Source organism: Lithobates pipiens, unplaced genomic scaffold (assembly GCF_037356315.1).
Source record: "Lithobates pipiens isolate NorthernLeopardFrog02 unplaced genomic scaffold, aLitPip1_a1.2 Scaffold_16, whole genome shotgun sequence".
Lineage (NCBI taxonomy): Eukaryota > Metazoa > Chordata > Amphibia > Anura > Ranidae > Lithobates > Lithobates pipiens.
In genome coordinates, this window is record NW_027507748.1 from 387016527 (window position 1) to 387039176 (window position 22650).

Here is a 22650-nt window from a genome sequence, read left to right on the forward strand (position 1 = left end):
AACAATTCACTCAGAAGGGTGGGCATTGATTTCCCGTGTCCAGCTTTCCTTTCCTGGGGGCCTTGTTTATTTTTTACCAGGCAAGGGAGGGGAAGAGGTAGCAAACGACTTTCATTCCTTTTTTTTTAGCTTTGGAGCACAGTTTTTCCACAGCACTCTCAGCTAGCTCCTTCACTAAGGTCCCTTGAAGCTTCCCTCTGGCTTTTGGAAGAGTAGCTTCTGTAAGGCTTTTAAAACTTCTGTGAGTAATTGTGGGCTAATTCCAGTTTTGGGGCACTCAGCCCGGAAGCGTCCAACTTCTCCACATCCGTAACATTTCTCGCACTCTGAAAAGTTTTGTCTCTCCTTGGTGAAATCGCTGTTCCTGGACCTTTGCTTGGGTCTTCATTACTCGCATTAGAGCATTACACATCTGAGTTTGGGCTTGAGCTACCTGAGCCATCAATTCAGTGGGTCTGAGTTCACTCACCGGCTTTCTAGTATCAGAGATGGCCAGTCCAGCCGGTTCTGTTTCAGTTCCACTGTCCTCACCTGAATAACATGCTTCTACCTGGACAGCTTGGGCAATTACTTTCTCCATATTAACAGCGATAGCCCTTGATTCTCTTGTTCCTTGGCTCTTTTCTTCCAATAGAGCTTCCTTTTCGTGTACTTCTCTTATCAATTCAGGGTATGTAGGTACCACCTTGCTTCTTTTCAGTAATAACTTCAAGACAATGGGATGGTTTGGCTAAGCCCCTTGTAAAACCCAGTCTAAAAGAGCTTGATCAACGTCCTTGGGATCGATAGACCTTTTAAGGGTAATCTGGTGCAACATTCTGTCTACTCGGGAGATGTTCTCAGAGAGGCTCCCTCCCCCTCATTGTTGATGAGTGTGATTAAATTTGTACATCAGATCTGCAGTTGCTTCAACTCTTCCAAATACAGCATACAAAGCATCTATGTAGTCCATAGCAATACAGGTTCTCTTTCTCATTCTCAAATTGTGGATTACATCGGCCGCAGGGCCTCGAAGACTCTCACTGAACCGCTGTCGCTTCATGGCCTATGAAACACTCCATTCCTCCATAGCCTGAATGGCTAACTCATCCAGGTCTCAAACTTGTCTTCTCCGATAGGGCTCGGTAACTGACCTGAGAAAAATATGAGTCTCTGATAGCTCTGGTTGGCATTTCCAGATCCGTTCTTCACTAGGCCATCAACTAGCCGGCTCATATGAGTGTAGAAGGATACAGGAAGGGTACTGGCCCCATGAGAGTCTGTCCCAATTGATCCTGAGCCCTTCTCCTGGGTCCTTGACAAAGGTTGCCTCTCAAACAGGCTCTCCCCCACTTTTAGTGGGGTCACCCTGGTAGTCACCCCCTTAGCTAGGCGGACCTCTTCTTCCTGGAACACACAGGTTTATCTTTCTGCCATTCCAACAGTACCCTGACTTGGACTAGGTCGTGCTCAGCTTCATCCATATGTCCTGGGACCAGGACTCTCACCAATCATCAAATCTCCCTCTCAGTACACTCACTTCCTGAGATTTCCAGAACAGTACTTCTTTCCTCTCGAACTTCTTGGACTGTGCCCCAATCGACTACAGCCTCAGAAGCTGCCTCCCATGCAGATCTAGGTTCTTGTCTAGGTTGACTAGGGCCTGCTGCAGAATAAATTCTGGACGAGGCTCCAAATGTAGCACAACCCCCTAGAGGACTTCTTGGATTTACCTGCTCATCTGCATCACCATGATCCTCTAAACCTTTCAACCCATCTGACACACTGGGTTCAGACATTTTTCCACAAGTTTTGGGTCTGAGGAAGAGAGTCCTCCCTCTTGTGCTGATCAGAAAGACTATTAGCTCCACAATCCATTGGGTTGGGCTCACAAATATGATGACAGTCACTGGCACTCAACATTAAAGGGATATCCTATAGGTGAGGAATGACGGGGAACACACACAATATCACAAGTATTGTCCAAAGTATGCAATGCAGACTTTCTGCAGTTGTGCAACAAACTTGTGAAGCCTGGCAAGTCTAGCAATAGCTTAGCAAGTCATTTTTAAACTTTCAGCACACATGCTTGCTATCTTGTGTATATGTGGAAGTCATCAGTTTTTGTTAAGGTTTCTTTATTTCACAAAATAAAGCATGTTGTGTAGTTAAGGTTGCCACTTCCTCAGTTCAAGGTGAAGTAAATGGTGAGGTGATGTCATCCAGTGAAAGCATCATGCGAGCCACCAGATGTCATCAGCTTGCCGCAATCAACACCATTGTTATCAGCTTGAACTGGGGAAGTGGCAAATTTTGCCATGAAACAGGTTTCATTTGGTGAAATATAGAAACTTTACATTTATACAAAACAGACGACTCAAAGCTATCAATACCTTACACTGGGTGCCTCTGCTGATAGGACAACTGATGGGCTTCTTTTTGCAAACTCAGTTTGCACTTTCCAATTCCTCATATCTGCCTGAAAATCCCACAGAGAACCCAGGATGGGAACCCCCAAGGCTTAGAAAATGTCCAGGGGACACGCCAAACCACACCAGAGGTTGTTGGCCAGCTCTAGGACTGTATCCTTTGGACCCCATCTGACTACCACACCTTAGATGTCTCAATAATGTGTCACAAAAGCAGGGTACTGCACTAGGCCTCAAAGAGGCGATGAGCAAAGCCTTTACCTTGGCGTGTTATATCAGCTGGCTTGGGTCAGTAGCAGTGATGTAAGTAACTCAGTTAAAATAAACAGAGTTACTTAATGCAGTTACTTTAGAGGGTAACGAGTAATCTAACTGATTACTCTTCCCCTCATTGTAATGCCATTCCCATTACCTGAGCGACGTTACCACAATTACATCTACCGCCCGGGACCAGTTAGACGGGACTAGCGAAGGAAGTGAATGTCGCCGTCTCCATCGGAGAGATTGACACCTCGCAAGCCCCGTCGCCTGGTATGGATTGAAAGGGTAACCCCATACTCCAAAAAAACGGCATGGGGGTCCCCCAAAGTCCATAGCAGACCCTTTTCCGAGCACGCAGCCCGGCCGGTCAGGAAAGGGGGTGGGGATGAGCGAGCGGCCCCCCTCCTGAACCGCATCAGGCCACAAGCCCTCAACATGGGGGGGTGCTTTGGTGAAGGGGGGGCCTCTTCCCGAGAACCCTGGCCGTTGGTTGTCAGGGTCTGAGGGTAGGGGCTTATCAAAATCTGGGAGCCCCCTTTAATAAGAGGGCCCCCAGATTCCAGCCCCCTACCCTATGTGAATGAGTAGGGGGTCTTCCGACTTTGGGGGTCTTGTCCCGCTCTTCGCTTCTTCTGCCGGGCCTCTGCTATCTTCTTACAGCTCTTTTACTAGCATTGGCCCGGTCTTGTCACTGTCACCGCCACCTTGAGCACCCCCCATGTTGAGGGCACGTGGCCTGGTAAGCTTCGGGGGGGGGCCCGCTTGCTCGTCCCGACCCCCTTTCCTGACTGGCCAGGCTGCGTGCTCCAATAAGGATCTGTTATGGACTTTGGGGAGACCCCCACGCCATTTTTTCAGCATACGGGTTCCCCTTTAAATCCATACCAGGTGATGGGGCTCGTGAGATGTCAATCTCGCAGATGGAGGTGGCGACATTCACTTCCCTTGCTAGTCCCGTCTATAGAATATAAAAAAAAGTCACAGTTACTTTGCTGAGTAACTAATTACTTTTCCAATATAGTACCGTAACTGATTTAATAACGCAATTACTTTTTGGGAGAAGTAATTTGTAACTTAACTAATTACTTTTTTAAAGTAAGATGACCAACCCTGGTCAGGAGCGGTTCTTGGTTTGGTGACAGCAGCCATAGCAGCAGAATTTTCAGGCAGGATCCAAAGATACTATTTATTCTTGGGACACCATGTGGTTCTCAGATATGGCACAGGGTTCACTTACAGACCTCCAGGAAAGCAAGGCCTCACAAGATGTAAAGTTAAATGTAACCCTAATCAGACCTATTGGTTGAAGATGTACTGGAACTTGTAAGTGAAACAGAGCGAGAACTTTCGCTCCATTCCTGGAAACTGGGTAAACAACTGGACCCATGTCCTCCTTTTGTGACTACTTCTAGGTCTTGTAGGTTTTTTGGTAAGAAAAAGCATGTCTAACCTATAGCAACTGATTCATACTTTAATCTAAGCTAAATTCCAGCATACTATAAAAAGCACATGTAAAAAATGTAAAAGAGAAATTGCCTGCAACTGAAAAGAACATGTTAGCTGTAGAATGTGGGTTAGACTTTACAGAAATTTTACCTGATTTTGCAAATATCCTAATAGCAGTTGCTGAAGAAATGTGGCCTGTAATGAAAATTAGAATCATATAAAGTATGATTTAGCACATACATAGTGAAACAGAATTCAGGATATTATGTCCTGTGCCCCTATTGTGTACGATTTTCCTTCACCTACTACTTTAGTGATGGTGATCCTTTAGGCCAGAAGTGAGGGCAAGGACTCATGTTGACAGGCATTTTTTCTTAACAAATGCAGATCAGAAAAATCCTATTCACTGTAATTTAGCAGTTCAGAGTATGTTTGACCTGTTTTGTGTTGCACTTCTTTGGACAAAGTGGGGGTAATTTACTATAGCACTGTTCACTAATTACCGCAAATTAGCCATAATTAGCACTAAACGCAGTAATTAGCGCTAAAACGATATTCACCATAGCGCTGATGCAAAAAATACTCTCAGAAACAAATTTACTACAGTACCCAAACCACGACTCTTGTTAAGACCATGACTATTGCACATAGAATTAATGTTTACAGCATGATATAATTGCTTAAATTGTACTGAAATATGCGCTATATTGTTGACAGATAATCTTCTTTTAAACTGTGTGAAAAAGTGATTTCTACACTGAAATATCTTTGTGTAGAAAAAAGTGTAGTGCTAAAATATATGAAGAAAGTTGATGGACACACCTTACAAAAAAGTGCAAATTATTGACCATATAATGTGTTACCATAAATCGCATACAAAACAAAAAAATGCTAAATACTGCAAAAAACGTGCATAAATCACATATAAAATAGCATATAAACCAAGAAATTGCTGAATACTGCAAATAAATAAAACTTGCATAGATTAAGCAAAACTAGGGAATATACAAGACCAAAAGATATACGGAGAGTGCTACAATAAAAGTAAAAAATAAATATGATGAGAAAAAATTTATATATAGTTAATATCTAAAGGAAGTCCATAAAAGTCACTAAAAAATCTTCATATGAATATGTGACTTGGTGTGATTGCTTGACCTTGTGATATCTGTCACCTCTAGTAAAAGGAAGGCTTAACGGACCGCCAGCAACCCCCCTTACTCAGGGAGGTCAAAGAGCGTGAATTGGATCACAGATCCCCAGAAATTAACTCCAGATCTCCTGGGCCTCCTTGATCTCCTGGGTGTCTCTTGTCAATGACCTCTGTGTTCCTGAAGGTCTCTCATTCACAGTAAGTATCCCAAGTGTTCAAAAGGTTGTGCACATCTTGCAAAAAAGATATGATACTCCAAATAGTGTGATATTGTCTCATCAAAAAGATTTATTAGAGTAAATGATACAAATGCTGTTTGGGAGCTTCCACAAGTCTCCAATTAGCATAAAAACTGGTTTAAAACAAAGAGTTGCTAGCAAGCAAAAAGTCCTGTATAAAGATGTTTAAAAAGTGATTGCTCATGCGCAGAGCGTGTGGGCGTGACTACCCGACGATCCTTTCTTCAACTGACGTCATCAGGGGTACGCCCACACACCTGTGCTGATGCTCTAAATAGGCTGCTGGCAAAGCAGAGAAGCACTGCTATAGGTTCAACCAGGGAATGAGCAAAGAGTGATAATTGGATGCAGACAGAAGCAGATCCCAATCCATCACAACTGATAGAATTATGCCGGCCATACACGGTTCGAATTTTGAAAGAATTTTCTTTCAAAAATCGTATCTAAGAATTTTCGTATGAATTTCGCACCATTAGTGGGCTGCAGCAACAGCCGATTTTCGTGCGGAAATAAAATTTGAGGAATCGGACATGTTGGAAATTTTTAGAAAAACAAACGATTTTCTAATCAATGATGGGAGAATCGTGCGAGAAGCGTAAGAAAATGTACGGAGATAAAAGAAAATGTACAGAGAGAAAAGAAGATTCCCAGCCAAGAAAATTCTTTTCTGTAGCAACATGAGGTGAAATTGAAGGCTTGGTCGGCCGAATTTCGAAAATCAATGGTGGCATCATCGGATCACAAACAAAACGAATTTTCTGATTTTGAAAAGAAAATTCGTTCGAAATTCGACCGTGTATGACCTGCATTATACTTAAAGCAGAGTTCCAGTCCCCCAATTTGATTTTTTTTAAAACTCCACTCCAACTTGATCCACTCTATATGCAAGCTTTAGATTAGTGTTATTCATGGAGTCCTTGTTATTTATGTTTGAATTTAATAAAAGTACCTGGATCTCGGAAGCAGGCAGGGTTCATCTACACTGTGGGCATCTGAAGCCCTCTTCTATCTATTTCCGGGAATCGGTGCAGCTCGCTACCCAGCAGCCAGCTCTCAATCTCGTGCCTGCGTACTAATGGCACTGCGTGGCACTCCTTCCTCCTGAGTTCTAACACATTGCCATAGCGGCGCCAGCAGACGTTCCCATCAGTCATCACGAGATCTTGTCACTAGGCGATTCACAAGGTCTCCTGGGATACATGACGCCGCTATCCCAGGAGCCCTTGCAAATCGCCTAGTGACGCAATCGCCTAGGTGGGTGCTGCCTGAAGTGCAGGAGAAAGAAGGCAATTAAAGGGTATTTAAAAAAAAAAATAATAATAATTTCCATTGCGAAAAGGATGCTCACAGGGGGTACCATAGGGAAGAAGTGTAGAAAATGGGTGGAACTCCACTTTAATGCAATCACGTTTGCAGAGATAGAGACACTGTTTAGTGCATGGTCCATTCTGGAAACTCTCCACACTGCCATTTTGTGGCCAAAAAGGATAACTACAAAAATCTTGTTTGGGAATTTTGTTTAAAAAAAAGGGAACTTGCTTCCATGCTTTACCAGCTTTAAAATACACAGTCAGTATCATTGCAAAATCTAGAACAACAGACAGCATACAATGTTCCCCAAATCCACGAAAATATATAAAAATAAAAAAGGGTTTTGTTTGGTAGTTTTCTTTCCTTTTTTTTATCTACATATAAAACCCTTTGGTGGATAAGATATAGCATAATCTTTTGTTTGGCAAAGAATGGGGACATCGCTATCTCCACAGATTCTGTAGGGGGACATAAACTGGTATTGATAAAACAGTTGATGTCCCACTCTACATTCAGGCCTCCAGGTATATGAGAACCTAATCGAAATAGCCAATTGGTCTCTGCCCTTGAGAAGTTATGTTTCCCATTACTGTCTCGCAGTGGGGTACATATTTCTCTAAGGCCACAAAGGTAGTTCCCCTGGGGTCTCGTCCGTGTTTCAAGTCATAATGCTTACAAACATTATGCTTGTCAAAGCCTTTTTTAATGTTGGCTATGTGTTTCCCTAGCCTGATATGCAGCATACGTATAGTTTGGCCAACATATTGCAGGCCACAATGGCACCGGAGGAGATAGACCACACACTTAGTGGTACACGTGATAAATGTTTTAATGGCCAGCTATCTCAATCTTGACCGATCCATTGGGAAATTTTCAGTTGCCTTTTTGGAGAGCAGTGCAATTACATCATTTCCTCCACTCTCTTCCCAATCCCCAAGAATTTGATCGCCGTCAGACGGACTTTGAGATGCTATGTACGAGTGAAGGTCCTTTGGCCCATATCCTTTCTCAGACATATGCGCTTCTGAATACACCTCCAGAGCATCCCGACTTACCGTGTCTGACCAGTTGGGAAAGGGATCTTAATTGCACACTTTCCCCGGAGCAAAGACATCGTATTATTACTCTCGCTTTTAAGTCCTCGATGTGCACCAAGATGCAGGAGATGAATTTTAAACTCCTTACCAGGTGGTACTTGACACCAACCAAACTGCATAAATATTTCCCCTCCATCTCTGACAGATGTTGGTGTTGCGGGGTAGAAGAGGGTACGTTGCTCCACATATTCTGGTCCTGTCCCAGTTTGATCGACTTCTGGAGAGAGGTAAGACGCATAACACAGAAATTTACGGAAATTCCAATTCCGGAAGAGGCGGCATTTTTTCTCTAACACCTCTGACGGATCCCCATTAAAAAATATAGAAAATCCATTCTAAGACACTTGATAAATGCTGCAAAGTCCTGTATCCCGCTCTATTGGAAACAAAGTTCCCCTCTCTCCATCATTCATTGGGTCAGGAAAGTAGAAAGAAATTAAAAAGATAGAGGACTTGATCCTTACAGCACAAGATAAACAGGAGACCTTTAAACAAACTTGGGACGACTGGAATGTTTTCATATTCTTGCTGGAGGGACACCGCCTGCTTTCACCTTATTGGCCTAACGGGGCCCTTGGGCAGTGGCTGCAATCGTGGCTTTTCTTTTTCTCTCTTTTCTCCCCTTTTTTTTTTTCGCTCTCTCTCTCTCCTCCTCCCCCCCGTTACTTGTTCTTTTTGAAAATTTGGAAAAGTGGGACAAACGGCCCCCTTCCCGTATATGGGGATGGCTGGTGCTGGGGGTTTATATGATCCTGAACCCTGGCACGGCATTCTCACTACATCTCGCCAGGATATGATTGATGTACGACAGTCTTGTAATTGCACTTAGGTACTGCCATCAATCACAACTGGTGGTGGCAGGAATTTAGTGGGTAAATGGGATAAAACCATTATGGTCAGTCTTTTTAAAAAAGGTGGAAGTGATTATCCTCCCCCCTGATATGGAGATCCTGAGATCCAAAAAACTGGATTTCTGTGGAGCTAATCTCATGAGTAAGGGCAATTCCCGTGTTATTGATATTTTTATCTGATAGGAAAGCCTGCACTGATTCTACATCTGTGGAGATAGAGATGCCCCCATTCTTTGCCAAACAATAGATTATGCTATATCTTATCCACCAAAGGGTTTTATATGTGGATAAAAAAATAAAAAAACTTTTTTATTTTTATATATTTTTGTGGATTTGGGGAATATTGTATGCTGTCTATGTTTTTCTAGATTTTGCAATGATACTGACTGTGTATAGTAAGGCTGATAAAGCATGGAAGCAAGCTCCTTTTTTTAAACGAAATTCCCAAACAAGGGAATGGCAGTGTGAAGAGTTTCCAGAATGGACCGTGCACTAAACAGTGTCTCTATGTCTCTGCAAACGTGATTATGAAGTATAATGCTATCAGCAGTAATGGATTGGGATCTGCTTCTGTCTGCATCCAATTATAACGCTTTCCTCATTCGCTGGTTGAACCTATAGCAGCGCTTCTCTGCTTTGCCAGCAGCCTATTTAGAGCATCAGCGCAGGTGTGTGGGCATACCCCTGATGACATCAGTTGTTGACAAAATGATTGTCAGGTAGTCAAGCCCACATGCTCTGCGCATGAGCAATCGATTTTTAAACGTCTGTATACAGCAACTCTCTAGCAACTCTGTTTAAAACCAATTTTTATGCTAATTGGAGACTTGTGGAAGCTCCCAAACATCATTTGTATCATTTACTCCAATAAATCTTTTTGATTAGACAATATCACACTATTTGGAGTATCATATCTTTTTTGCAAGATATGCAAAACCTTTTGAACACTTGCCGTGATTGAGAGACTGTTCGTGACACAGAGGTAATTGACAAGCGATGCCCAGGAGATCAAGGAGGCCCAGGAGATCTGAAGTTAATTTCTGGGGATCTGTGATCCAATTCACGCTCTTTGACCTCCCTGACTAAGGGGGGTCGCTGGCGGTCCGGTAAGCCTTTTTACTAGAGGTGATGGGTATCACGAGGTCAAACAATCACACCAAGTGACATATTCATATGAAGATTTTTTTAGTCACTTTTATGGACTCATCATATTTTTTGCACTGTTATTGTAGCACTCTCCATATATCTTTTGGTCTTGTATATTCCTTAGTTTTGCTTAATCTATGCTATGCAATTTTTATTTATTTACAGTATTCAATAATTTCTTGGTTTTATATGCGATTTATGCAAGTTTTTAGCAGTATTTAGCATTTTCTGTTTTATATGTGATTTGTGGTAACACTATTCACATTATATGGTCACTAATTTGCACTTTTTTGTAAGTTGTGCCCAACAACTTTCTTCATATATTTTTAGGGCTGCACTTTTTTCTTCACATTTATTTCTACCTTATATCTAGGTTATAGTGTTCAGCTACTGCATGCTGTTTTTTGACAAGTGTGGCTATTGCCCTCCTTTTTCTTTCTTTTTTTTAACTGAAATATCTTTAAAAGTCTGAGAAAAGAAAATTCCCCCATCTCTTTACAACTAGGTGCCAACACAACTGAGCATGCTCAGACTTGCACACAACTCTCATTTTAACTCCCATGGCTTTTTTACCAAGAGTACATACCAAAATGAGCGTTGGGTTAGGCTTCATGTACATGGGGCATTATTCAACCTCTCTTGAACGATTTAACTTGACAGCTAGAAAACGGCATCTAAAAACGGCCATTTAGCCGCATTTATATGCCGCGTTTAGTTGGGTTTAGCCGTGTTTACATCTAGAAGCATTTGGAAAAAAAAAATTCTTTTTAAAATAGCCAAAAATGAAAAACGCCTGTAAACGAAATGAAGCTAAATGCGAGTTACCGCATTTAGCTGCGTTTGGCATTTGAAATGCCTCTAAACACAGCTTCTAAACGCATTTTTTTGGGGTTCCAAAAAAAGCCTCTAAACACAACTGCCTAGAAATGACTATAAACAAACCTGTGTACACGTACTGATAAGATAACATAGAGGAGGGTTCAGGAGCAGTTAAGTGTGAAAATGAGTTATGTAGCCCAATGCAACTTTTAGCCCTTGATTATAATAGTACAATTGTAACTTCACCAAGTAAATCCTTTTCATGTTGAGATGAAATATATTTTTCTCTCAAAGGACTTGTTTTTGCAACAATGTTGCTTCTACTTCATCAATTTTTTTTTAAGAAAGCTAGAATGTGGAATGTTTTGGTAAAATATATTTTTCTCTTTCACTTTCATTTGTTGCTGTCCATCTCACAAAAATCTTTACCCAAACTCACACGGTGTCTTTACAAACCACAAACAATACCATTGCTGATGCAAATTTAAAGAGTCACAATTTTATGTTTTTTATTATTTACAAATAATCATAATTTGAGCCCAAAAAATGTGATATGTGTATCAACATCAGAAATTAAAATGTAATTCCCAAAAATCAGAGGGTAATATCACTATTCTACACTCACCCACCAAGAACCACCAAATCTCACAGAATAAATCAAGAAGAATAACTTGTGATTAATGTAATTCCACCATTCTATGTCCAAAGAAATGCAGTATATGTTTATTTATGTGTAGGAGGGTTCCACATGTGGCAGCTCTGTGGCTTAGAGGTTAGAACTTCTGTTTAACAGCCCTAAGGATCTGGATGTGAATCCCAAACATGCCACTTTATGTGGAGATGTTGTCTCATCTCCCTATGTTGTTAAACATAACTCCTGACTCAGATCCTAAAATTATGTCTAAATGTAGTATTTATGTGTAGAAGGGTTCCACCACTATTGCAAATCTTGCCAGATACACTATTTAGCCAAAAGTATTGGAACGCCTGCCTTTACACACACATGAACTTTAATGGCAGCCTGATCTTAGTTCGCAGGGTTAAAATGTGATTTGGCCCACTCTTTGCAGCTATAACAGCTTCTGGGAAGGCTTTCCTCAAGGTTTAGTGTGCCTATGGGAATGTTCGACCAGTCTTCCAGAGGCGCATTTGTCAGGTCAAGCACTGATGTTGGATAAGAAGGTCTAGCTCACAGTCTCTGCTCTAATTCAGCCAAAAGGTGTTCTATCAGGTTGAGGTCAGGACTCTGTGCAGGCCAGTCAAGTTCCTCCACCCCAAACTCCCTCATCTATGTATTTATGGACGTTGAACTGTTCACTAGTGTGCAGTCATGTTGGAACAGGAAGGGGCCATCTCAAAACTTTTCCCACAAAGTTGGGAGCATGAAATTGTCCAAAATGTCTTGGTATGCTGGCACCTTAAGAATTCCCTTCACTGAAACTAAGAGGCCAAGAACAACCCCTGAAAAACACCCCACGCCATAATCCTCCCTCCACCAAAGGATTTGGTCCAGTGCACAAAGCAAGGTCCATAAAGACATGGATGAGCGAGTTTGGGGTGGAGAAATTTGACCTGAACAGTCCTGACCTCAACTCAACAGAACATCTTAGGGGTTGAATTAGAGTGAAGACTGTAAGCCAGGCCTTCGTGTCCAACACTAGTGCCTGACCTCACAAATGCACTTCTGGAAGAATGGTCAAACGTTCCCATAGACACACTCCTAAACCTCGTGGACAGCCTTCCCGGAAGAGTTGAAGCTGTTGTCGCTGCAAAGGGTGGGCCAAATCAATTTTGAAACCTATGGGCTAAGACTGGGATACCATTAGAGTTCATGGGTGTATAAAGGCATGTGTCCCAATACTTAGGACAATATATTGTATATTGTTTGTGACAATGAGCATGGCTATGGACTTAGGGCTGGTTCACACCACAGAGATGCAGACTACATGTGTGAGGCTGCCCACTGGCTAAGTGAGTAGTAATTCTGTCTAGCAGCTCTGGGGTTGCTGGTTCAAATCCCCAACATGCTAATGCTTGTGTTGAAGTTTATATGTGCTTCATGTGTGGGTTTCTCACCACAATCCAAAGACATGCTGGCATTTTAGTTGTCTCTGTCCAAATAGTCTCTAATATAAGAAAGTTAGTTTTGGACTTTAGATTGGAAGTTCCTTGTAGCCAGGGTCTGATGTTAATGTTTGTTAGCACCAATCATGCCCAGGGACTTGGACATTTAAAATTGTAAGGTTTACACTTCACAGGTACATATGCTTAGAAAACTGTTGCTTAGTTTATGTGCATGCAAAGGGACTTCGATCTTTGGCCTGTAGCTGGAGATTTGATACAGTTTATGCCATGTTCTTTCTCACACCGCCTTCCTCTGTTGTATTGTCACCCGCTGTCTGACATCTCTTACACAGCCATGGGGTGTGACCATTCAATGATGTCACACGGAGAGCCCATCCTTTTTTTTGTTTTGTTTTTTTAATAAAGGGGGCATGCTCTCCATGTCACATCAACAAAAAACTATGAAAAAAATCCTAAAAAAGTGTTCATCAATGAGGACAGACCGGGTATAACAAGATTTTATTAATGCTTTTCCACACACACATGTATATACAAAAAATTACTTATTAAATATCCCTCAATAGGGATAACTAGGTCTTAATGTGACACTGGTGTCTCTTATCTATAAATACTACAGTACTATTTTTATATAGTAAATTTAAGGGACATAACTGACTTAGAAAAAGACCAAGCCTTACCGACCGACGAGGATGTGGTCGAACGCAGGGAGGGGGCACACGTCAACAGTGACACAGACAAGGAGAATACTAAGACAGTAACTTTTTTAGAGAAAGAGGGGGTGGAGCAGGCCTTAGACCAGACTCCACCTCCAAAAATAACTATAACCTAGTAAGAGATTGGCGAACCTAAGGATTCGATCTAAGAAAATGCCCCCTTTGTCCAAGAACAGGTGGCTGAACCATGAGTTCGACTCGAACTTGAAGCTCATCCCTATCCACAACATATGTGAAAAGAATTCCCAAAGGAAAATAGTTGTGCAAAAAATATTTATATATATATATATATATATATATAATTTTTTTATTATTTTTTTGCACAACTGTTTTCCTTTGGGAATATATATATATATATATATATTGCAAAAAATCTGGAAATTTGTATAATAACAACCAAAAAATAATAATGAATTAATGTGAGTGATAAATAAGCTTATGCAAAACCAAGATGCAAAGAGAGCATATGCTCACACTATTTTGTACTGTAATGTGCAAGAAGTCTTTATGATATCATAAAAAGTTCATTAGGAAAAAGTTCCTTAAAGGAAAAATCTATATACAGCAAATCTTCATACAGGTGGACCATAAGGTGACGTTAGTGCTCATTCAAAACAAGCCGATGACTTCTGTACTCACCTCCTCAGGTCCCCACTGTCAGTACTAGAATCCCTTTAGGACCCAGCACAACTCACCTGACACAGCCTGTGTCTGGGAAACAACAGTGATTGGCCAGCTCACGTTTAAATCACCTGTATCAGCATTCAGTCAGCGCTCGTGTTAGAGTTCACTTGTGTTTGATCCAGCTGATATTTGCTCTGTGACTTTCTTGTTTGACCCGGCTTGTTTGACCTTCCTTGCTTGCTTCTGATTCTGTACCGTTTGGATTCTGATCTACCTGTGTATGACCCAGCTTGCCTAGACTACGCTTTGCCTGATTCTACTAGTACCCACATCTGCAGCAGTGAACCACAAGGTCCAGCAATCATCTATCCTCATCTACAACAGTGAACTACAAGGTCCAGCACTCATCTACCCTCATCTACAGCAGTGAACTACAAGGTCCAGCAATCACCTACCTTCGTCTGCAGCGGTGTACTACAAGTCCCAGCTGACCTGCTCTGCTTAGACCTGCTCATGGTATGTGCTTTGAACTCTTTGTATAATCAGCACACCTGAACTGTTACTTGTTATCTGCACCTAGCCTGACACCCACTCACCGGATCCCTATACCCACAGGGGGTATTTGTGCATGTAAATCCCAATCTCCAAACGCTTGTCAGCCAGATCATACACCCTTTTTCACTCCTCTGGCGTGCGGTTGATGCTTCTATAGGTCAGGTGCAGGCAAGCCAATAGATCCTCAGGGAGATGAAAAAATATATCCCATAGTGCAGTAACTTGTTGTCACCAAAAAAGCTTTTATTCGTTAAAACATTTTGATTACAGGCCGGCTCCAAAAGCCATGAAAAATCATCCAAAGCCCACAGGTACAATTAGGATGAAAAAATAATAAATAAATAAAAAATAAAGATCAAAATACAGAAATTCAAAAAAACACAGCAAAAAACACAAAAAAGAAAAAATCCTTAATTGATTAAAAAAATGCTTAAAAAATGGGCAGGACCAAAAATATATTAATTGATAAATTAATAAATGCAGGGGACAGAGGTAGTTCAATTGAATACATCCATTAAGTAAGAACGTCTTTTATTTTTTGTGGTTTTTGCTGTGTTTTTTTGAATTTCTGTATTTTGATCATTATTTTTTATTTATTATTTTTTCATCCTAATTGTACCTGTGGGCTTTGGATGATTTTTCATGGCTTTTTGAGCAGGCCTGTAATCAAAATGTTTTAACGAATAAAAGCTTTTTTGGTGACAACAAGTTATTGCACTATGGGATATATTTTTTCATCTCCCTGAGGATCTATTGGTTTGCCTGCACCTGACCTATAGAAGCATCAACGGCACACCAGAGGAGTGAAAAAGGGTGGATGATCTGGCTGACAAGCGTTTGGAGATTGGGATTTACACGCACAACTACCCCCTGTGGGTATAGGGATCCGGTGAGTGGGGACCTGAGGAGGTAAGTACAGAAGTCATCGGCTTGTTTTGAATGAGCACTAACGTATGCTCTCTTTGCATTTTGGTTTTGCATAAGCTTATTTATCACTCACATTAATTCATTATTATTTTTTGGTTGTTATTATACACATTTCCTGATTTTTTTGCAATTTTTGTGTATATATATATATATATATATTGCATTTTTGCACAACTATTTTTCTTTGGGAATTCTTTTCACATATGTTGTGGACTCTACTCAACACTCAGTGAATCGGATTGAGATACTTGTTATATCAAGTTGGAGACTTTTAATATTGGCCTATCTGTACCTATATAATAAGGACTGTACAAATTATATATAGCTAGATAAGTGGAAAGTGATAGGAAGCTATATAAGTCAATCATCGTCCTATCATTTTTATTTTATTTTATTTACATTTTATATTTATTTTTTGCTTGGTCACGTCCAATTATGTGTCTATGATGTGATATACCTTATCAATTTGGATTATCCCTACCACATAGTACCCTTATATACTCAGCAGGTGTATACAGAAAATAGGGGAGTAGTTGGACCATACCCTGTGCCTGTTATTATACTCCGAAGTATAGACAATTTCTTCAGGTGGTCTGGACTATATAGTCTGGTCTTTTTTCCTTTTTGTTGTTCACACTGGGATCTTTCCCCTATTACCCATGGGATATAGGACTAATATAGTAGATAGATCTCAGATCACCTCATGCGATAAGGGTGTACCCTATATTTATACATTCTTGAGGTAGTGCCAGGGTCCCTATATATATATATATATATATATATATATATATATATATATATATATATATATATATATATATATATATATATATATATATATATATATATATATATATATATATATATATATATAATTTTTTTTTTGTCTTCTCCTCCCACTCTTTTTCTCCCCTCTTTCCTCTCTTTACCTTATTTTATGTGTTTTCCTTTCTTTACTATAACTTACCCTACAAAGCCGTTCTTAATATTGAAGCTATTCAAATAATGATTTAAGCTGTCTTGGATTTGTCTGCGCTTATGGGCCATTTTTTGAAGTTCAGCAATCACTATTTTTGCAAAAATGGGGGTGAAGGGAGTGAAGACTGCCATCCAATCATCATCCAGATGAAGCTACGTTATTTTGAAACGCATTGACGTCACTGCCATTCTGTCATGTGATACTGCTCTCACAAACTCTCAGCATTGAGGATGCTAATAGCAGCGGGGAGAGACCTGATCCTGTATGGCTAATTGGTGACTGCATTGGATAACTCACAATCAGTCGTGCGTCAGTATTGGTGTCAAAGACACGCTTTAAAAGATATCTACGGGGGGGGTCACGGAAGGGAATACAGAGGACGGAGGCAACTTACATACCCACCACATGGGACGGTAAAGTACCTCCACTATAGGGCGATTGCATCAAGCCCAGAATATGATACTTAAAACTGCACCAATTACCTATAGGAAGTTCCCTATTTCCTAGCCTATACGGGTTTGATGATAAAATCCACATGCATATCACCGATGGGATTAAAACTGAATACCAAACCCAGGCTCATATATTACCGGGACTAAGCAATTTTTTACCCAAGGATTGATTTACCATCATGAATATGGTTGATATTTGGTAGCGGGACTTTCTATGAGCAAACCCTTCTATACATATTGGACTCCCACCTGTAGGGATGGCCGAACGGTTCGCCCGGCGGTCGGTTCGTGGCGAATTTCGGCTGTTCGCGGTCCGCCCGATCGGTGGACTATTGCCGCTGTTCGCCCGGCGGACTGCCGTGTTTACTGTGTAAAAGAACTTTGACCTATGATGACACATCCATCATGTGGTACAGGACAGCCAAATGAGACATTACAGCACATGAACACTTGGACATCCCCCCTAACTTATAAATAGACCCAATCCGGCGACCATTTTACATTCTTTCTACTGTCACTATAGGGGGAGGTTGCTGTGTGGAGCAGGGAGAGACTGCAGTGACCCAAATTGCTAGCTATTAGGTCCACAAAAGTTCTTTTAAGGACTGGTATGGTATAGGTGTAGTTCAGGATATAGGTTTGAGGCACTGCTATTCAAGTCATTGTTGCAACAGATTGTCTTTTGTCAGTGCTGAGAGAGGGACAGATAGGACGCTGTGTGTGGCAGTGAGGGACAGTCAGTTTAATCAGTAGCTGTTACTATTAGGTCCACAAAGGTCCTTTTCAGGACTGGTATAGTAATAGGGTTGTACACGTATAATATTCTTTCTTCCAAATGTAGAAAGAATATTATACTTGACTGCTGCCCTTCTGCTGCAGTTGTCCTTTATGAGTATAGGGACTGAGGTACAGTCTGCTAATCACAACCTACTGGTTCCACAAAGGTCCTTATAAGGACTGGTAAGGTATAGTGTACTACAGTATATAGGGTTGAGTGAGGTACACTCTGCTAATCACAACCTACTAGTTGCACAAAGGTCCTTCTAAGGCCTGGTAAGGTATAGCGTACTAGAGTATATAGGGTTGAGTGAGGTACAGTCTGCTAATCCTTAAGGATTGGTATATCACGCTGCTGATGTCAGTGCTCTCTATCACGGTGCTGGTGTCAGTGCTCTATATCACGGTGCTGGTGCTGCTGATCACCTCCTACACCCTCTTCTTTACCTACCCTGACCTTCCCTCGCCTTCATTGTCTGAAGAGTCCTGAATTTTCAGAATTTCACATATAAAAAAAGAATGCTTGTAGTTGTCGATCCCAGATTCACCTCATACATGTGTTATGTCATTGGCCATGTGGTGGGACTATGTGTGCACAGCTAGTAATTATTTTGTGGCTGCAAATATGACCTGTAGGTTTGTAAAGTTCACCATCCCTGTGCTGTGCTCACTTCCTCCTGGGGCTGCTTATTATGAGGGGCTCCCACCATCCCTGTGCTATGCTCATTATGAGGGGCTCCCACCATCCCTGTGCTGTCCTGACTTCCTCCTGGGGCTGCTTATTATGAGGGGCTCCCACCATCCCTGTGCTATGTTCATTATGAGGGGCTCCCACCATCCCTGTTCTATGCTGACTTCCTCCTGGGGCTGCTTATTATGAGGGGCTCCCACCATCCCTGTGCTGTGCTGACTTCCTCCTGGGGCTGCTTATTATGAGGGGCTCCCACCATCCCTGTGCTGTGCTGACTTCCTCCTGGGGCTGCTTATTATGAGGGGCTCCCACCATCCCTGTGCTATGCTGACTTACTCCTGGGGCTGTACCTCTGCTGTGCATATTATGAGGGGCTCCCACCATCCCTGTGCTATGCTCATTATGAGGGGCTCCCACCATCCCTGTGCTATGCTGACTTCCTCCTGGGACTGCTTACGGTGCAGGTGTCAGTGCTGTATATCAGGCTGCTGACTAGGGATGAGCCGAACACCCCCCTGTTCGGTTCGCACCAGAACCTGCGAACAGACCTAAACTTCGTGTGAACTTTAGAACCCTATTAAAGTCTATGGGACTCGAACGTTCACAATCTAAAGTGCTAATTTTAAAGGGTAATATGCAGGTTACTGTCCTAAAAAGTGTTTGGGGACCCGGGTCCTGCCCCAGGGGACATGGATCAATGCAAAAAAAAGTTTTAAAAACGGCCGTTTTTTCAGGAGCAGTGATTTTAATAATGATTAAAGTGAAACAATAAAAGTGTAATATTCCTTTAAATTTCGTAGCTGGGGGGTATCTATAGTATGCCTGTGAAGGGGCGCATGTTTCTGGTGCTTAGAACTGTCCCTGCACAAAGTGTCATTTGTGCAGAAAAAAAAGTCTTTTAAAATCACTTGCGGCTATTGTCGGGTCCCGTAATACAGAGAACACTCAATGAGTGTTCTCTGCATTAGCCGACAATTCATTCATTCATTGATAAAAAAAAAAAGCGTGGGGGTTCCCCTAAATTCAATTACCAGGCCCTTCAGGTCCGACATGGATATTAAGGGGAACCCCGTGTCAAATTTAAAAAAAAATTTACGTGGGGGTCCCCCTAAATATCCATAACCAGACCCTTCAGGTCTGATATGGATATTAAGGGGAACCCCGCATCAAATTTAAAAAAAAATTGACGTGGGGGTCCCCCTAAAAATCCATATCAGACCCTTTATCCGAGCACGCAACCTGGCAGGCCGCAGGAAAAGAGGGGGGTACGAGAGAGCGGCCCCCCCTCCCTCCTGAACCATACCAGGCCACATACCCTCAACATTGGGAGGATGCTTTGGGGGTCTGTGACCCCTCAAAGCACCTTGTCCCCATGTTGATGAGGACAAGGGCCTCATCCTCACAACCCTGGCCGTTGGTTGTGAGGGTCTGCGGGCGGGGGGCTTATCAGAATCTGGAAGCCCCCTTTAACAAGGGGACCCCCAGATCCCGCCCCCCCCTGTTTGAAATGGTAAGGGGGTACAAAAGTACCCCTACCATTTCACAAAGAAAGTGTCAAAATGGTTAAATAAGACAAACACACTTTTGAAAAATTCCTTTATTAAAAATAAAAAAAAGATTCCAGCGGTGCTAATCCACTCTTGCTATCCAGCGACGGGTCTCCGGGGTCCAGCGATGGATGATCATATCCAGCGACGGGGGATCTCTCAGTCCAGCGCTGTCCATACATCCTTCTTCTGTCTCCACTCCGGAGATACTGCAGAGATCCCAGCGCTGACGTTTCTTATATTAGGAGGGCGGGGCCACCCGTCACCTGACCCCGCCCCTCTGACGCAGGAGAGGGAAGCCAGGGGTTCCCCAGTGACGTGTGGGTTTCCGTTACATCAGAGGGGGCGGGGTCACCCACACGTCACTGGGGAACCCCTGGCTTCCCTCTCCTGCGTCAGAGGGGCGGGGTCAGGTGACGGGTGGCCCCGCCCTCCTAATATAAGAAACGTCAGCGCTGGGATCTCTGCAGTGTCTCCGGAGTGGAGACAGAAGAAGGATGTATGGACAGCGCTGGACTGAGAGATCCCCCGTCGCTGGATATGATCATCCATCGCTGGACCCCGGAGACCCGTCGCTGGATAGCAAGAGTGGATTAGCACCACTGGAATCTTTTTTTTATTTTTAATAAAGGAATTTTTCAAAAGTGTGTTTGTCTTATTTAACCATTTTGACACTTTCTTTGTGAAATGGTAGGGGTACTTTTGTACCCCCTTACCATTTCAAACAGGGGGGGGGGCGGGATCTGGGGGTCCCCTTGTTAAAGGGGGCTTCCAGATTCTGATAAGCCCCCCGCCCGCAGACCCTCACAACCAACGGCCAGGGTTGTGAGGATGAGGCCCTTGTCCTCATCAACATGGGGACAAGGTGCTTTGAGGGGTCACAGACCCCCAAAGCATCCTCCCAATGTTGAGGGTATGTGGCCTGGTATGGTTCAGGAGGGAGGGGGGGCCGCTCTCTCGTACCCCCCTCTTTTCCTGCGGCCTGCCAGGTTGCGTGCTCGGATAAAGGGTCTGATATGGATTTTTAGGGGGACCCCCACGTCAATTTTTTTTTAAATTTGATGCGGGGTTCCCCTTAATATCCATATCAGACCTGAAGGGTCTGGTTATGGCTATTTAGGGGGACCCCCACGTCAATTTCTTTTAAAATTTGACACGGGGTTCCCCTTAATATCCATGTCGGACCTGAAGGGCCTGGTAATTGAATTTAGGGGAACCCCCACGCTTTTTTTTATTTATCAATGAATGAATGAATTGTCAGCTAATGCAGAGAACACTCATTGAGTGTTCTCTGTATTACGGGACCCGACAATAGCCGCAAGTGATTCTAAAAGACTTTTTTTCCTGCACAAATGACACTTTGTGCAGGGACAGTTCTAAGCACCAGAAACATGCGCCCCTTCACAGGCATACTATAGATACCCCCCAGCTACGAAATTTAAAGGAATATTACACTTTTATTGTTTCACTTTAATCATTATTAAAATCACTGCTCCTGAAAAAACGGCCGTTTTTAAAACTTTTTTTTGCATTGATCCATGTCCCCTGGGGCAGGACCCGGGTCCCCAAACACTTTTTAGGACAGTAACCTGCATATTACCCTTTAAAATTAGCACTTTAGATTTCTCCCATAGACTTGTATAGGGTGTTCCGGCTTTTCGAATTTGCTGCGAACAGCCCAAATTGTTCACTGTTCGCTGAACAGGCGAACAGGTAATGTTCGAGTGGAACATGAGTTCGACTCGAACTCGAAGCTCATCCCTACTGCAGATGACTCTATCACGGTGCTGGTGTCAGATCACTCTATCACGGTGCTGGTGTCAGATCACTCTATCACGGTGCTGGTGTCAGATCACTCTATCACGGTGCTGGTGTCAGATCACTCTATCACGGTGCTGGTGTCAGATCACTCTATCACGGTGCTGGTGTCAGATCACTCTATCACGGTGCAGGTGTCATTGCTGTATGTCACGCTGCTGATGTCAGTGCTCTCTATCACGGTGCTGGTGTCAGATGACTCTATCATGGTGCAGGTGTCAGTGCTCTATATCACGGTGCTGGTGATCATCTCCTGCACCCTCTTCTTTGCCTACCCTGATCTTCCCTCTCCTCCATTGCCTTCATGCGCTCCACAGTCCTGAATTGTCACAATTTCACATATAAAAAAAGAATGCTTATAGTTGTCGAACCCAGATTCACCCCATACATGTGTTATGTCATTGGCCATGTGGTGGGACTATGTGTGCACAGCTAGTAATTATTTTGTGGCTGCAAATATGTTACGGTTCGCAAACAATCGGCCGCATTCGCGGTTTGCGTTCGTGAAACGTCCCGTCGGAAGTTCGTCCATCATTACCCACCTGATATATTTTTTCCTAGTACCAGGACCAATGGTACTCAAGCTATTCTTGCGGATGGCATGACCCAGATCAGTGTCCCCCCCACTATAGTGCTATTAATGCTCCTTGATAACTACTTTTGTGACTTTTAGTTTTCCCCCCTTCCATTCCCTATTTCCCAATCCATCCCCTATTAGAGCCGCACACAGGTAAGGCTGTCATTTACTTAC

At 42.6% G+C, this 22650-nt stretch overlaps 1 protein-coding gene across 1 annotated transcript in view; it reads right to left on the reverse strand.

The window, feature by feature from the left end:
• The window catches only part of LOC143983036 (multidrug and toxin extrusion protein 2-like), a 447238-nt gene that overhangs the window by 290453 nt on the left and 134135 nt on the right, over positions 1-22650 (reverse strand). The window contains exon 6 of the mRNA XM_077482263.1: positions 4266-4310. Coding sequence (XP_077338389.1) covers positions 4266-4310 — 45 coding nt within the window. The remainder of the gene's footprint in view (positions 1-4265; positions 4311-22650) is intronic.